At 53.0% G+C, this 16,583-nt stretch overlaps 1 protein-coding gene across 1 annotated transcript in view; it reads right to left on the minus strand.

Annotated features, from left to right (window-relative positions):
* Muc5b (mucin 5B, oligomeric mucus/gel-forming) overlaps positions 1–15,805 on the minus strand; it is a 33,011-nt gene extending 17,206 nt beyond the window's left edge. The window contains exons 1-25 of the mRNA XM_040751372.1: positions 15,708–15,805; positions 13,477–13,548; positions 13,063–13,131; positions 12,440–12,701; positions 12,185–12,296; positions 11,654–11,744; positions 11,325–11,431; positions 10,039–10,240; positions 9,273–9,398; positions 8,780–8,897; positions 8,556–8,694; positions 8,215–8,325; positions 7,869–7,938; positions 7,427–7,564; positions 6,908–7,072; positions 6,636–6,730; positions 5,665–5,791; positions 5,154–5,409; positions 4,113–4,168; positions 3,728–3,828; positions 3,338–3,489; positions 2,896–3,034; positions 2,684–2,797; positions 1,652–1,831; positions 1,049–1,288 (exon numbers count right to left, since the gene is read on the minus strand). Of these exons, the coding sequence (XP_040607306.1) occupies positions 1,049–1,288; positions 1,652–1,831; positions 2,684–2,797; positions 2,896–3,034; positions 3,338–3,489; positions 3,728–3,828; positions 4,113–4,168; positions 5,154–5,409; positions 5,665–5,791; positions 6,636–6,730; positions 6,908–7,072; positions 7,427–7,564; positions 7,869–7,938; positions 8,215–8,325; positions 8,556–8,694; positions 8,780–8,897; positions 9,273–9,398; positions 10,039–10,240; positions 11,325–11,431; positions 11,654–11,744; positions 12,185–12,296; positions 12,440–12,701; positions 13,063–13,131; positions 13,477–13,548; positions 15,708–15,777 (3,312 nt within the window). The 5' untranslated portion in view covers positions 15,778–15,805. The remainder of the gene's footprint in view (positions 1–1,048; positions 1,289–1,651; positions 1,832–2,683; positions 2,798–2,895; positions 3,035–3,337; positions 3,490–3,727; positions 3,829–4,112; positions 4,169–5,153; positions 5,410–5,664; positions 5,792–6,635; positions 6,731–6,907; positions 7,073–7,426; positions 7,565–7,868; positions 7,939–8,214; positions 8,326–8,555; positions 8,695–8,779; positions 8,898–9,272; positions 9,399–10,038; positions 10,241–11,324; positions 11,432–11,653; positions 11,745–12,184; positions 12,297–12,439; positions 12,702–13,062; positions 13,132–13,476; positions 13,549–15,707) is intronic.
* Between the last annotated feature and the right edge of the window lie 778 nt (positions 15,806–16,583).

Here is a 16,583-nt window from a genome sequence, read left to right on the forward strand (position 1 = left end):
CTTCAGTGCACTGGCCGCCTATCTGTATATGGCCTCCCATAGCTGACTTTCCCCTGCATTGCTGTTCACATGACTTCTGGTGGGTCTCTACTTGGACTTTTTATGTGAGCCCCTTCCTAGCCATCCTGCTATACCTCACTCCAGTGGAGGATCACCAGGGGACAGCAAATTTTGTCCCCCATCCATTTGAATTTGCTGGTACCCAGAACCCACCTGAACTTCCATACCCCTGAGAACATACCCCAAGGAAATAGTTAGTGGTGGCTATTTCATCTAGCATTGTTTAACTTCCAGACTGGTACAGCTGTGGGACATGTGGCTAACCAGCTCCAACACGGGCGAGTTGTCTAATTCTGTGGAGGAGAGGGCCCCCCACTCACACTGTGCCAATTGTTAGACTCCAGAGTGGACTCAGGTTCTTGCTTTTGCCACTAAAGGCACATCCAAGTCAGCCTTGTCAGGGCACAGTGAGCCAAACCATGGATCAGGGTAGCCAGAGAGACTGCTGCTCACCTGCTCATGAGGTTGGGTGAGGTGACCCAGGGTGCTCAGCACAAGTGAGTAGCACTGGCTACTCATGACCCTACATGAGCCCTATCTTATCATGGCCAGAAAGCCTGTGTTATGAAGTAGCTTTCCTAGCTGGACACTTGAGTCTTAGATTTAGTAACAGGAGGTAGCCTTTGGAAATCTACTGAGAGCCAGAACTCTGTTCTGGGGGAGTTCTGATGGTTTTCCTGATACACACTGAATAGGTTTGGGGGTTACCTAGGAGGGTAAAGAAGATGCCTGATTGAGGGCCATGAATGGAGACTGTAGTCAAAGATTGGTCCCAAAATAGTGTTGATGACTACATGATGGGGATATATGCATGATTTCCTACCCATATTGTAGGAGATTTAGACCTAGAACTTAAAAACCAAGGGCAATGGACTATATGCTCTTACTGGGTCAAAGATGGTCCTCAGATGTCCACTGTATGTCTAGTCAATTCCTACCAGGAAAAAGCAGGCAACCTCAAGTCCTGTGAACCAAGACCATACCCTACCTGGGAGTGGCAGGCAGCGAAGGTCTCACTGTTGATGATGCTGCACTTCTTCTGGGCCCAGGACTTGCGGTAAGGGTTGGTAGTGCAGGGGTCCTTGGGAACTGGGGCATCTGGGCAGGATGGGGAGAACTTCCAGCTATTTCCAAACTCCAGCACATCACCCACCACAGACTGGCTGCGTGTGGTGAAGTCATTGATGCCATTGTCATCAAAGTTCCCACACAAGCCACAGACCCTTCCCTGCAGACACATGAGGAGAGAGAATCCTGAGCAGGTTAGGTAAGGTGGCACAGAGTCTATCTTGGGATTATACAGTGAACTTGCAAATGTATGTGGGAAGTGGGTCCTGGAGCAGGTGGGTGATTTGAACTTATTCTCTTTAGAAGAGTCTGTCTCTATAAGGCCCATGGGCAAAGCTGGTTCATCAGTCATGAATCCAGTACATCCATTATTCATTGTAATTTCAACTCATCTCTCTTAGAAGGCTGGTCTCAGTGACTAGAGCTTCTCAATATGACCCATTCCTCAATAGCCTTGTCAGTTGCCAGCCCTAGACTTATCCTAGCTAGGTCTAGAAGCAGGTTGCTTGGTGGCCACACTTGCCTTGTAATGCTGCTGCAGTCGGACAAACACACTGGTCTTCCTGTCCCAGGACACGACTATCCCACTGCGGATCTCAATGACCAGGAAGATGCCCATGTATCTGATCTTATATGGAAGGTCCCCACTTGGCCCTCTCTCTACCACCTTGAAGTTCCCCTCATGAAGAATCAGTTCATAGCTCTGCAGATGGAGAAATACAATACAACAGTTTCAGGGAGCTGATCAATGGGGGAGAGCCAGTCCATTGTGGATGATGCCATCCCTGGACTGGTGGTCCTGGGTTCTATAAGAAAGCAGGCTGAGAAAGCCAGTAAGTAGTACTCTTCCATGGCTTCTGCATCAGCTCCTGCCTCCAGGTTCCTGCCCTGATTGAGTTCCTGTCTGGACTTCCTCCAATGATGGGCTATGATCTGGAAGTATAAACCAAATAAACTCTTTCCTTCCCAACTTGCTTTTTGGTCATGGTGTTTTATTGCAGCAATAGAAACCCTAACTAAGGTACATCCCAAGCCAGCAGCCCTGCTTTCTGCTCTGTGAATTCTGACTTCCTTTGCCAGAAATGGGGTTCTGAGCATACTATCCCCCCAAATATACCCACAATTCCCAGGACTTTAAAATAACACTTTCCTAGAAAAAGAGCCTTTGTAGGATCTTGAGATGGGTTTTCTGAAACTACCTGGGTATCATCTAAGCCATTCAGTGACTGTCCAACAATGACCAGAGACATACAGACACAGAGCAGAAGGTCATGAGTAGACAGAGACAGACTGGAGTGATGCTGCCACAAACCAAGGACTGCTGGAACCCCTAGTCAGGAAGGCAGGAAGGATCCTCCTGACCTACAGGAAGCATGATCCTGCTTGTCTTGGTCCAACTCTGGCTCAAGGATGGAAGACGGTAGTCTGCTATTGTAAAGCCCTGGGTTTGGATCACTTGCTATTCTGTCCTTGAGAATAACTTATGGCTGGAGAACCAGGGGTAGAGCCACCTAGGGAGGGAAGCAGTCCCCACTGGCTACAAATATACTCTAACCTCCGCAAAGATCTTGATGGCCTTGGAACAGGTGGTTCCCGTGGTTCCACAAGGGACATTCTCAGTGACAATACGAAAGGTCCCATCAGTACTGGTATTGCCTCTACAGTAGTCCTGAGAAGGGAAGAGATGAGGCTCTGGTCACAGTTCAAAATGAGTGGTGGGAAGGATAGAGAATGGTGACTCATTGGGAGGGGCCAGGGACCACACACCTGAGCCAAGGTATACTCGCAGCTGCCTTCAAAGATGTAGCGTTCACCATCAAAGGTGACAAAATGGCCATCCCCATAGGCCACACATGCACCCATACAGGGACGATCAGTACACTCCCACCGGCGGTTCCTGCAGGTGCTGTGAAAGGAGAGGTCATTGCAGACAAAGGTATTGTCCTTGGAGATGGCTGTCCCAGTTCTGTACCAACATGCCACTTTGCTTGGGGAATTAAGTTCAGAGTACATCAAGCTTTGGTCTTGTGTAGGTGGGTATCCAATTACCCCAAGCTGGAGGAATAGCCCTTCCTCCATAGAATGGGGTCCTATGGATACCTTGGTCCCCAAGACACATGCTGAGGGTCCTGAAATGGCCAGGTCAGCTCAGACCAGTGTTGCTCGAGATACTACTGACCCTCCCCCCTCTGAGGCCCCCCAAACGTACCAGTTATTGCAGTCCACCCGGATGATATCCCCAGGTCTATAGGTGGCTTCATTGTGTACGCAGGGGCAGTTCTCCTCAGCAATGCAGCCCCCATTCCCATCTGCTACCAGCCCTGAGGGACACACACAGCCCGAGACACAGTGTGTGCTGAACTGTGGGCACAGGTAGCCTGGTCAGGTTCTGAAACAACACCCTGTTCCCTCATCCCTATTCAGGTGGCCAGGACACCAACCAAGGAAACCCTGTCCTGGGAGTGCTCAGGAGGAGGCCATCCAGGGTCAGCAAGACCCAAAGCCACTAACCTTCCAGTGACTCAACCCCCCCCGACCTCACTCTTCCTGTAGTTTAGGATGGTGGATGAAGGTTGATGTTGCAAGCAAGAGGACTCACACAGTCCACATCCAGTGTGTGGCAGCTTCTGAGGCATTCAGCCCCTTTGTCACCCACTGAGGCATTGTTGCAGTCCAGATATACCATAGGCGCCTGGCACTCTGGGGAGGACAAGCATGTGAGAGAGGCCTAGAGCAGGACATTTCTGGTTCCTGTGGTCTCCTGACCCTGTCTTGCTGCTAGAACTATAGCAACCTTGAGTTTTGCATGGTTTTGTGCTCTGTCCCAAGCATCCAGGCTCTGTGGACCTATCCCAGAGGGTATATAGCCCGCAATTCCAAGAGCTCTGTGGCCACATTGCCAGAAAGCCCACGGGCCCTCCTCCCCAGAGCATCTTGCCACAGCAGCCATAGCAAAGTACAGGCTAGTCAGGGTGGAATGGTACCTGTGCTCCTCTGCATCAGGGCTCCAAGACAGGTCAACTTCCCATTTTCACACGAGCTGTAAGAAACAGCAGTACCCCTGCTCTGGGCCCAGTGTCTCCTACATCCTACCCCCAGTACTTTCCACACCCCACCAAGGTCTGGGCCTCCTTGTCTCCTCCCAAAGCCAAGAGGGTGCCTGCTGTTGGGGGTCCTTGGGAAGACCCTGGACTCCACATTGTGACTAGCCTATGGTAATACTTGAAGGTGCGATGCTCTTAAGAAGGAAAACCAAAGCCCACAGACTCTGGACTAAGAGCTAGGGAGTCTGCATGGGACTGATCTAGGCCCTCTTCATGTGGGTGACTGTTGTATAGCTTTGTCTGTTTGTGGGGTTCCTAGCAGTGGGATCAGGACCTGTCAGTGGCACATGAGCTGGCTTTTCAGAACATCTTCTCCATTCTGGGATGCCTGGCCCTACCTTGATGCAGGGAGGAGCATGGTCTTGCCTCAACATGATAGACCATGCTTTGCTGACTGCCATGGAAGGAAGAGGGAATGGAGGTAGATGGGAGGTGGGGGGAAGGAATGGGAAGATAGGAGGAAGGAGAAACTGGGGTTGGCATATAAAACAAATCATGAAGTGCAACCTTATAACAAACCCAAAACCATGGGGCCACTCAGTCATATCCTATCATGGGCTGAACCTCCAAAACTGTGAACCAAGACAGACCTCTCTATGTCTTCCAGGCTTTTTTGTTGTAGTAATAGAAAGCTTGCCCACACGGTGAGCTGAGAGGAACTGCCTTTGAGGCCAAGGAGGGAGTAAGGTCTCAGCTGAGAAGTGCTCATCAGTGCTTCTGCCCTGATACCGCAGGACTCTCAGAACAACCTCTCGGCCCCTTCTCGGGGGATCTGAAAGGTGCCCCCGACACCCAACATGCCCCAAGTATGTCTTGAAACCATCAGTGAGGAAGCCACACAAACTTCCGGTTTAGAAGGACTAGCAGCTAGCAATCCCGCTGACACAGACTGTGAGGATGGGTGAGGGCGATCTTCCTTACCACACCACACCATTGTCCGTAACAAACTCTCTGGGAGCCACCACAGTCCCATGGAAGAAGCAGGGGCACTCCTCATCACGCACACAGTGACCCTTGTCGTTCAGGAAGGTGCCTTCGGGGCAGGTACAGCCATCCACGGGCACAAAGGAGATGCCACAGGTGACATCGGCCTCACTCAGAGAGCGGCAGGTCGGCTCACAAGTGCTCACTGCATAGGAGTAGCTCTTGTTCTGGGGGCAGTTGTTCATGTACTTGGCTATAGGAAGAAGAATGAGACAGAGACCAATGGCAGGGTGAACTGGCCCAGCCCTTGTTCTCCCCTGCTAAAGACTAGTGACACCATTGTTGACACAACAGGATGCAAGGTTCTTGTAGAAACAGGACAGGAGACTGATAGCTGCTGCTGTCAAGGGTCCCAAGTGCTCCCTATGCCAGAGTGACAGGACCCAGATGGCTACTGTGGGGAGGTATAACCTTTGACAGCAGCCTTGCTGTTCCACAGAACACTCACAGCAGACGCCATCCCTCCAGCCACTGAGCAGCACGCCTTTGGCGGCACAAGCATGCACATAGGAGGACAGGGCCGCGCACATGCAGTCCTCACTCTTCTCACAGTTGCACGTGTCAAACAGGCAGTTCTGGGAGACAAGAGTGCAGGAAGTCAGGTACCTCTGTCTCCTAGCATCCCTCATTGCTTATTTAACTTTCCTATCAACATCAGTCAAACCCTAGTCAAGGCTTGGACCTGTGGCCTCCCAGCAAGAGCCACCCTATGAGAGACTTTGACAAGCAGTGTCTTGGAAGGGAGGCCTGGGATTCATGTTAAGGACAGTGTCAGAGGTCACAGGGCAAAGTGGCAGCCAGAACGGAGACCAGACCTGGGGGTTCTGGGCATAGAAGCTGGAAGGCAGGGGCCCTGGAGAGGAGTCTCCACAAGACAAGGGCAGGTCTAATTTGTATCTGAGGTGTCATCCTAACTAGGTTGCACATAGAGGACCTGGATGGGATAGGCAGGGAATACTGAGACAAAAGCCAGCTAGGCTCAGGATGGTGTGTCCAGTAAAGTGTCATGGAAGTAGGATCCTGGAAACACACCCTTGGAGATGGAGTGATGTGCTTTAGGGCTTTGGAGTGCTATTTAGGGTTAAGTTGTATCCCCTCAAAAGGTGCTCTGGAGTGCTCTGCCATATGTTAATGGGGACAACCATAGAAAGAAACCTTTAAGGGGGAGCTTGGGGAGACAATACCATGAGGTAACTCTGCTCCAGCACCTGCTGTCCTTGCAAGAGGGAGGTTGGACACACACTAAGACCATTAAGGACCCTTCTGAGCCCCCAGAACCTTTTTTTTCAGCTTCTCAGTTGGTAAAGCCTTTAACTGAGAAGTAAACACCAGAGTGGGTAGTGGTGTGAGACCTTGCGAATCCAACAGCCAAGGACTCCTAAACATGTCCCACCCATGGCCAGCAGATCATGTTCTCACCGAATAGAAGGGTGCTGGGCTGACGGTGGCATGGCAGGCCGAGAAGATTCCTGAGCTTTCAGTGAGCTTGGAGCACCACTCCTGGGCATAGTTCTCTAGGGAAGGAAGAAATATGGGCTGCCCCTCACCTGCTTCCCAGAGCCTGTCCCTGTCCCCAACCCTAACCCTTCATGCCTTCCTGCCTACATGGGGGTCCTCTGAGCCCTTCCCCCAGGAGTTCATGTGGCCTGGAAGGGCTGTCAGAGTGGCCAAAGACTGGAAAGGATGGTTACCAGTCTCCACGCTGTAAGAGCAGGGGTCCTCAAAGGTGTTCTTGGCATTGGGGCAGGAGGCTTGAGTCTTCCAGGTGTTGGAGAAGGCGGCTCCTGTGCCCTCCACCACCCCACTTAGGGCTGTGAAGTCATCAGCCTGATTCTGGTTGAAGTTCCCACACAGGCCTAGGGACCGGGGTTAGGAGGTCAGCAGGTTGTTCAACCTGGCCCCTCTCCCCAGGGCTGTTGTACCTCTAATCATGATCAAATGAGGAAAGTCCCTTCCTCGTGTCTGACTCCAGAACTTATCCGCAGATGAGACCCTAACAGGGCAGCGCGTCTGGATGTCTTCCCAGACCACTCCATAGGTTACTGATTAGATGTCAGGTGTGCTGGGTGCTGATGGGGTCTCCACCGAGTCCTGGAGCCAACGTTTCCCAGCTCCCAAGGGATCCCACTTCACAGTCTAGAGCTAGGACAAGCCAACCCCCCACTAGTCCCTCTGCCATGGTCCCATCCTCAAGCCCACTGGTGCCTCACCACACATCTGGCCGTGATAGGAAGGGTCCAGCCTGACAAACACCTGCATGATGGGCACCAACTGCACTTGCAGCTGCAGCCCCATGCCTGTCTGCACCACGATGAAGAAGGATGATGGGCTGAAGATGGTGGTGTTGGCTGTAAGGTAAGAGGTGTTAGACATGCTGGGAGCTGGCCAACCAAACACGACAGTGCTGGCTGGGACAGGAGGTAGGGCACCTAAAAAAGTCCCATTCCCCAGGCCCCCAAACATGCTTGGGTTGTAAATGACTGTCAGTTGTCCCAGATAGAGCATGGGAGGCACTACCAGACACAGCATTTCCACAGAACAAGGGGTACCCCATAGGAAACACTGGAGCTGCCTGAGGCCAGGAGCTAGCCTGAAAGAGTACTGTTCACTGAAGGTGCCAGCCCTGGCTTGCTGTCCCCGAGAGCCACACACCTGCTGACAGGGGCAACTGGGTAAAGATGGAGTTCAGGAACACAGCACCGTTAGCCTGGATCCGGATGACCTGGTATATGGCGACACAGTCAGTACCCATGGGATCCATCCAGTCACGTATAGGAAGAATTCTGATCGAATAACTTCCCCAGCCCAGTGACAGAGCCAGGAAGGAAGCTCAGGCCTGCCTAGCAGTGGGTTCTCACCGCCTAGGTAGTGGCTGCTTACCACCTGGAGTGTTAGAGGGGGAGTCGAGGCCTCTCTGTGTGTTGGGGGGCATCTGACTTGTCACTACTCCATATGCTTTCCTACCTCTGTCACTGGTAGTCAGAGCCCCAGTGCTCACCATTTCCCCACTATTGAGGCTGAGTGTCACAGCTTTGAGGCAGTTCTCGGTATCTGTCACTCCACACTTCTGCAGGTCCACCAGCACAGTGAAGCTGCTGTCTGCACATTTCTGTCAAGAAACTCAAGACGTAAGGTTGGATGTGGAGTTCCCGTATGAACAACTTCTCAAGACCGGGAGGGGTTCCAGAGTTGTCCTCGGGTACCCTGGTTTACCACAGGTAGCTTGTCCTGGGGCCTGGGACTTCCCTGTCAGCAAAGGGGTTCACCGTAACTTTCACCCCTTCTGTGGACCCTCACAGGACCCTAGCTGATATCTGTGAGCCAGGATTGTGGCCGCACCTTGGACAGGATGTAGCCGCAGTCCCCGTGCACGTTGTAGAGTTTCTCATCATAGGTGAAGATGTGAGACCCGCCTTGCACAGAGCAGGTCCCGGGGCACGGCAGGTCCTGGCACTGCCACAGTCCCCCGAAGCAGGTGCTGTGGGAGAGTCCATGAGCAGAAGGGGCACAGTAGGAAGAGGCAAGCCTCACCCCCATTCCTCCACAAAGGCTGGTTAGCTTACCAGGAGCTGCAGCTGGTGTTGAAGGACTCTCCCGGAGCATAAGTGTGGCCACCATGGGTGCAGTGGCACTGCTCCAGGGGAAGGCAGCCCAAGTGTCTGATGTCATCCAGCACAGTGCCTGGAGGAGGGGACAGTGAATACAGATGCCCCCCAACACACACAGGCAGAATGCGGCAGCTTGCCTCCAAGACAACCCAGTCCTAGGCAAGAGGAAGGGTCCCCTAGTCTAGAATGCTGCCTCAGCCTGAGCTGTTTAGGATAAGCTCTTCTGGGCCTCAGTTTCTCCAACTGACCTCAGGGACTCAAGACACCTGTTCTCTGTACGCAGATCATCATATCTCTGCCTTGTTAATAATGTTCCACCCTACCCTTAGCCATAGTATGCAACCCCTAGCCAGGCTCGTTGTCCTTAGAAGTGGAGGGGGTCAGCTGAAGTGGAGACCATGACTCAAAGGAAGGCATGGAGGTAGGGGGCAAAGGGCACAGGGTCTACCTGGGGGACAGAAGCAGCCATCCATGCAGTGGTCCTCGCAGAGCTGAGAGCGTTGGGGGTTGGAGCAGGTGTCCACACAGGGTGAACTGCACTCGTGGTGTTCCATGTTGAAAGGGCATGTCCAGTCTGTAACAGAGATAGCACTTGACCTAGGAGAAGTGATTCCTGGTCGCTTCAGACAGTCAGAGAGCCATGCCCACTCCCTGCTCCCATGTCCACTGAGGTCCCAAAAAGCCATCTGCCAGGGCCGGGCATTTGGTGGCGCACGCCTTTAATCCCAGCACTCGGGAGGCAGAGGCAGGCGGATCTCTGTGAGTTCGAGGCCAGCCTGGTCTACAAAGTGAGTTCCAGGACAGCCTCCAAAGCTACAGAGAAACCCTGTCTCGAAAAACCAAAAAAAAAAAAAAAAGCCATCTGCCAGCCAAAGCAGTAGGCTAGAAACCAGGGGCCCAGCATTTCCCACACATCCATCTTTACCTATGGCCATCTGAGGCCACTGCTCTGCAGGAGACCCTACCTTGAGGTTCTGGAGCCATAGTTTCTTGCTGTGCCCAGGGACATAGCTGGGTCCCTACTCTGAGGCCAACAGGTCCACAAGAACCCTCAGGCACAGCATCTTCCTCTCAGTTTTCCCATTACCTCCTAGTACCCTAACATTCACCCTCCCTCCCAAGTGGCTCTCTCCACCTTGACTTCCCAACCAGACTCTATGCTCAAGACTGGCACTTAGAAAGACCCTGGGCTATGCTGTAGTGAGGGTACTCACTGCAGAGATCAGGACTCCTCCAGTTCTGTGGATGGCCCCCTGCGTGGGCACACTGGCGGGAATACTCAGCAAAGGTGGCACATGGGCACGTGGGGCAGAGGCACAGGTCCTGGACACAGGCGTCCAAGTACATGCTGACATCTACCAGGGCAGTGCACTCAGCAAAGGCAGGGCCAAGCAGGACGTGGTGGCAGATGTTCTCCTGGGGAGCACAGAGAGAGAGAGATGAGCACCTTCTGACCCTCAAGCAGGATTGTCATAACACTTGTAGTAGGGACCCTGACCCTCCTAGGCCATGCAGGAAGCCCCTTCTTTCCCTGGATGTTCCTTACAGCCACACATCCATTTGTCCATCTGTCCATCCACATCTATCTGTCATCCAACCACCTCCCATCTGCCATCCATCATCCATTAGTTCATCACTTATCTACCCATCCATTCATCAATCACCTACTCTATCTATCCATCCACTCATCCATCATTCATCTACCCGTATTTCAATTATCCACCTATCCGTCCATCTGTCCATCTTCCTTATACATTATTCTACACAAATAGTGTGCCATGTCTAGGTATAGAGCTCTCCTTTGCTCTGAGGGAGGCACCCAACACTCTCTGCTTCTCCCACCTTCTACTTTAAGGCTCTAAAACATGCTGACTTGTGACTTGTGCACCCAGAAGGATGCAGAATGCACCCCCGTGTGGTGGCTCAAAAGAGAGGGGAATAAAGATAACGCCCACCCTTAGTTGGCCCCCATGGACTCAGTGCTGCTACTCAACATCTTCCTACCCCAGCACCCCCAGTTAGGCCAGGCTTTGACAACATTCTCATTCACTTTACAATTTAGGTAGGACTCAGATATTCTGCTAGCTTCAGGGATCCTAGGGTCAGATCCAAAGGATGAGTCCTCCCTGCTTACAGAAGGGACTCCTTGAGTGTCCACCTCAGCCCTCTGTGTGGTGGGCACACATTTCCTCCATACACATAATCTACACACAGAGAACATCTGTGTGCCCTGGTGAATGGGTTGTGACTTCCATCAAAATGTGATTCATGTGGTCTCACTGAGGGGAGCCAACCTGCCCTGCCTCCCTCAGGCCCAAGCAGCAGCCTCCTCAGGTCTCAGAGGCCACTCCCTGACTGTTTGGGAGCTGGAAAGTCCTTGTCTGGTCACCCAAAGGTGTTCCTCAGACTTTGGCCAGGGAGTTCTCTGGTCTTATATCAGTTAATGCAGGACTTTCACTGTCCCAAGCCTTGGGAACTGTGGCATGATCAAAGTGCTCACCCTGTCTGTGCAGTTGTTGACAGCTGCGGGCAGGGTGTCCTGGCATTGCTCTGTAGGACCATCCAGCTTCTGCAGGTTTCCAAACTGCACAGGGGTCAGCCTGGTGTCTGCGAAAGAGAGCTCACAATTAAGAGATAGACCTCCTGAGGTGGCTATCAGAGGAATCTATCTGGAACATGTACACACACACACACACACACACACACACACACACACACACACACACACCTACTCAGTGTCTCTGCAACACCCCCTCCCACGTCCCTTCTGGATGTCCTTGATTCTCTAGCCTTTGGGACCACCTAGCCTGAAGACTCAGTGGTACTCACTGTGGGCGTAGAACTCGTTGACAGCTGGGAGCCCGTTGAAGTCGCCGCACAGCCCACACGTCTGGTTGGTATATTTGGAGTCCAGCTCCAGCTGAGGGTGACATAGAGCAACTCCAGCCTCAGGGCTTCTGCTCTGCCTGCAGGGCCTACCTGGCAGCTTCCCACCTCACTTGCCCATGGGGCTAGAGAAGACATTCTCTCCAATAATCTGCAGAGTCCCTGTAATAGGACCTGGGACTACAGGGCCTATAAGAGAGCTGCAGGGGGCTGTGGTGAACTGTGAGGATATGGGGAAGGCTGTAAGGACTATGGGAGACTGTGGGAAACCATGCGAGACTCTGAGAGTTTCTGAAATCTGTGGGGAGCTTGTGGGGTCTGTGGAAACTGTGGGGGTTATAGAGGGACTGTGGGAGACTATGGGGGTGTCTGGAGATCTGTGGAACTGAGAGGGATTATTTAAGGCTGCAAGGGCCTGTGTAAGGCCTTTGCAGGGTTATGGCGGCTGTAGGGAACTGTGGTGAATGTCCTCACCAAGGCACTGTCTTCATTCCACAGGAAGGTGAGGACCAGCCGAATGCCGACCTTCACGTAACCACTGCTCTTCTCCATCAGAAGACCTGCACGGCTGTAGGGCAGCTCCACCCTAGACAGGAAGTTCAGCAAGGATGAGCAGGGGCTGTCCTCCCCACTTGGTCTGCTTCTGACCCCTCCCCAGAGCACCAAGTGGGGGCAGAGTAGGCTCTAAAGGCCTGACCTGAACATACTTCTCTTCAAGGTCCAACTCACCGCTGTCCATCCACCAGGACAGAGCCATTGGACAGCTCAATTACCAGTCCCTGGGCCCTGAGGACCACATGAGTGACCATGGGCCTGGAACCCTCAAGACCACGACGCAGTTGGATGTTGAAGTCCTCGTAGGTGGCCCCACAGTGTGAAGAGAAGACATAGTTACAGAGGCCAGGGAAGCGGAACATGTCACCGTCGAAGGTCTTATAGTGGAAGTCACCCCATGTGCTGCACACTCTTCCATTGTGTGCCAGTTTTACGGCTACAGGGAAACCAGATGGAGTCACCAGATGCCACCACTCCATACCCAGATACCCAAGGGACAACTTCCTGGGGCCAAGGCAATGTCTTTGGAGCAGAGAGGCCAGCTACCCACAGCTATGTGAGCCAGCTCTCTGCTATCCCAGTGGCTGAACTGCTTGAATAAAACCTAAAGACCCAGACCCATTCCTCATCCCTTTCATTTGCTATAGTCCAGAAACCCCAAGGTGACCAACAGATGTTCCCAGGGCAAGTTCCAGAGCTGTTTAGGGGCCCCGCCCTATGTCAGCTTCAGCCAGACTGGCAAGTCCACCCCCTCCTCCACGCCTTGGCCTGGCTGGCAATAGATAGTGTCCACTTACGGCTCATGCTGGGGAAGACAGTGATAGGCGGGATGAAGGTAACATGCTGGGTAGAGAAGGCTGTGGGAGCTGCAGGAGAAAGGCCAGGTCACACTGGGAATGTGGTTGGGGATATCCTCCCTGGCCACCCACCCTATTCAATGCCCACCTCAAGGAAATCAGGAAGCCCACGACTAACAGGATGGTTCCAGGCTACCTATTTTCTCCACGGTAAATTCTAGACTCTCCCCTGGAATCCATCTCCTGTCCACCCAGGAGTTCTTCCTCTTTTGGATGCTCCTGGCTGTGTGTGCCCAGCACTGCCTTCAGGCAGAATGACTAGACCATCTGCCTGTACCACCTGAGCCCCATCCCGCTCACTGCTGTCCCTGCCACCAGAATACAACTCCCCAACCCAGAGTCTGAGCCACGTACCACTATATGCTTTCTGACCCTCTGCAGTGAGTTCCGGGTGTTCCGAGCTCAGCTCTAGATGGCTCTGGCTCTCTGCAGTAAAGGGGATCATGAGTCAAGAAGAAGCCATCAGGCCATGGCCACTGCTGTGGCTTGTGAAGCACATGAACTGTCTCTGGTCCCAGGTCAAGGCCTTCCTGTAATCTATAGAAACCTGAACAGACTTGAGGCTGGTGATGCCAACCCCATCGGCTGTAGTACCTTTCGGTCACTAAACATCACCAAAGACCCAGGTGTCCTCAGGAGTTCTGGCCATTCCAGACCAGTCCCTCCCCTGCAGTAGCCCTCGCTGCCTGCACCTATGGAGTGACACCTGGTCTTGCCGGTAGTAAGGCAGATGTTGCTGGTGGCTCAAGGAAGCAAATTAGGAAATGATGTTAGTATCAGAACTGTGATATTCTGTTGAGAGGTGACTGTCAGCCCCATCACTTGAGTCCCTTGAAAGACGAAGTCTGGCTTTGTTAGGAAGAACACAATTAGAGATTTCTAAGAGGGGCAAAGAGAAAGAAACCTATGATCAGAGGCAGCCCCAGTCTGGATCTGTGAGTCAGGGCAAGTAGAATGTTCAGTTCTTGGTGTAGAATGCCCACTCTCAGTGGCCTGGATTGTCCACTGCCTCTGGGCAAGGCCACCTCCACAGACTAACAGCTAGAAGCCCAGGAGACAGCTTCAGCCTCCACATTTCAAGCTTCCAAAGCCTGATGATTCCTTAAGGCCAATCTGTTACAGGAGACCATGTTCTCCAAGCCTAGACCCAGATGGCTACATGCTCCGGTGCCATGGGCAGAGCGGCTTCCTGTTTGATTTTCCCAGCGTGTCCAACTGACATTTGGAAACCGCAGGGACCGTCCTGTGCATTAATCCTTCCTCAAGGGCCCCGCTTGACTGCATTTCTCAGAGGGCACGGCCTCTCCCTCTGTCCATCACTGATCCCAGATCCACAGCCTCTCCCAAGTGTGCTTGGCCCAGCCTGTCCTGTGCCATCTGCTGGAGGGCCCCATGGGTGAAGATACTCCCCACCCCGAGCACTTCTGATCTATGCCCCCTCAAGCTGAGATCTCTGTCTCCACTCATCCAGAGAGTTGTCAGTCACACACCACAAAATCCAGACAAGAACCAAATCCTCTTTATGTGAGGGCCCAGCCTCTACCCTTACCCCAGGCACAGTCGTCACAAAAGCATGTTCCCCCAACCCAGGGCTTCAATTTGCCCTTCCCAAGTAACATGAGAGGGGAAGGAGGGCTGACTGTTCACCAGGTGAACTCAACACTCTGATAGACAGGGCTTGACATAGAGAGACACATTATGGAGGCCTATGGCCCAGGAGAGTAGTTACCAGCCAGCAGATAACCCTGGGAGCAAGAGGGACAACCATGGCTTCTCTGGCTCTCAAAGACCGGGCTTTGGGGACACCACTCTCCCTCACTGTCTGTCTTCTTTCACAGATACAGTAAGGTTCCTTCCTGCTCAGCCTCAGTCTAGGGAGCAGAGATGGGGGAGTTCATGGTACTTGGGGATTTAGGCTAGCTCTGAGTGCTTATTGCTGAGCCCTGTGGGAGCCATCTTTCCAATTCTGTTGGCAGTACTAGTATTGTGATTTCTCAAGAACAAACAGGCAAGGAAAACTGACAGGGGTCACACAGCCCACCTGACTCAGCCCAGGGTTCTGACTACAGCACTGGGTATTATATCCATCTGATCTGGCTCCAGCCCTAATACCTGGAGGTAGAATCCACTTCACCAAGAAGGCCCCAGCCTCGGTGAAGATCACCTTGGTACGTGTGAGCCCAGCAGTGGGCGGGGGAGTGGGGACTGTCCTAACCAGGAGTCTCTGTCCCTGCTAATCTGATATGGACCTCTCTGACTCAAAAAGACCTCTGTGGTCCCCACATTCACCTCCTATTCCTGCTCATTTTCAAAGCCACGGCTGTCGCAGGGTTTTTTCCAGGGTTCGTATGTCAAGGTTTAGAGGACCTAACCTCTTCCAGACACCTCCATTGAAGTCAGGCCTTTAGGCTACTGACATAGCTAGACTGTGGGGCATAGGATCCTGAGCCCGGAGAACCGCAAGACCTAGGACCAGGGTGTTGGGAACAGTGGGAGGTGCCAGTCATCTCAAGAGGGGAAATCCCCAACTGGAAGTCATCTTTCTGGGAAGATGGTTTTTAGAGGGCAAGGGGCTTCTGCCTTACCTGCTGGCCACACCGTGAACAAGGCCACAGAGGCCCAGATCAGAGCCCAGCTCCAGCTCCTGCTGCCCATCCTGGGGGCAGCACAGAGGGCAGACAGGAGGGACTGAGACAAGGCGCTTGCTCCCTGGGGGCCTGGACTTATATAGCAGAAGACCTTGGCCCAGAGCCCAGTTCCTAGGCCAGGCCAGGCACTGTCTATTCCCTGAACAGCCACGTGTGTTTGCTCTTGGGGAGGGGCCATGGCAGGAAAGGGCCATGGAGGAGGAAGGATTTGTAGCATTGTGCCACCAGACACAGTGCCCCCACCCCCTGCAGCTTCTGAGAATTGGGAAGGAGTGGACAGGGCAAAGAAGGGCCAGCACTTGGCCAGGGGGTGGAGATAACTACTCTGGATTCGAAGCCCTGGACCTGTGGGGTGGGTATTTGGTCAGGCAGCCCCATGTCATCTCCTCTGAGAGCCTGGACACTACAAGGATCAGGGTCAAGGGGACAGCAACCTTGGCTTGTATTTGCCTGGGAAGCTAACCCCAGGTGCTTAGCACTGAGCTCCAAAAGAATGGACAAGGCTTGAGTGTGAGCCCACTCCTCTTTGAGTCATTCCTCAGCCTGGAAAATGGGGGCCAGGGGACTTTGACTGTGTTCCATCCAGATGGCCATGGATCTGGAGGGGTCCCTGTTTTGTGTAGTTTCTGGGGGTCCAGGGAGGAGGGGAACCCTCACAGATTCTGAGAAAGGATGCATCTCTGGGTTCCTGTCTGCTCCACAGCTCATGTACATGGTGAAAGTGAGGCCCAGTACTGGTTTGGGCCAATGCAGGCCACCGACCTCCCTCTTCCTCTTCCCAGGACCAGCTTATTAACCCTAGGCCTTGACAAA

This window comes from Mesocricetus auratus, unplaced genomic scaffold, assembly GCF_017639785.1.
Source record: "Mesocricetus auratus isolate SY011 unplaced genomic scaffold, BCM_Maur_2.0 Super-Scaffold_4256, whole genome shotgun sequence".
Lineage (NCBI taxonomy): Eukaryota > Metazoa > Chordata > Mammalia > Rodentia > Cricetidae > Mesocricetus > Mesocricetus auratus.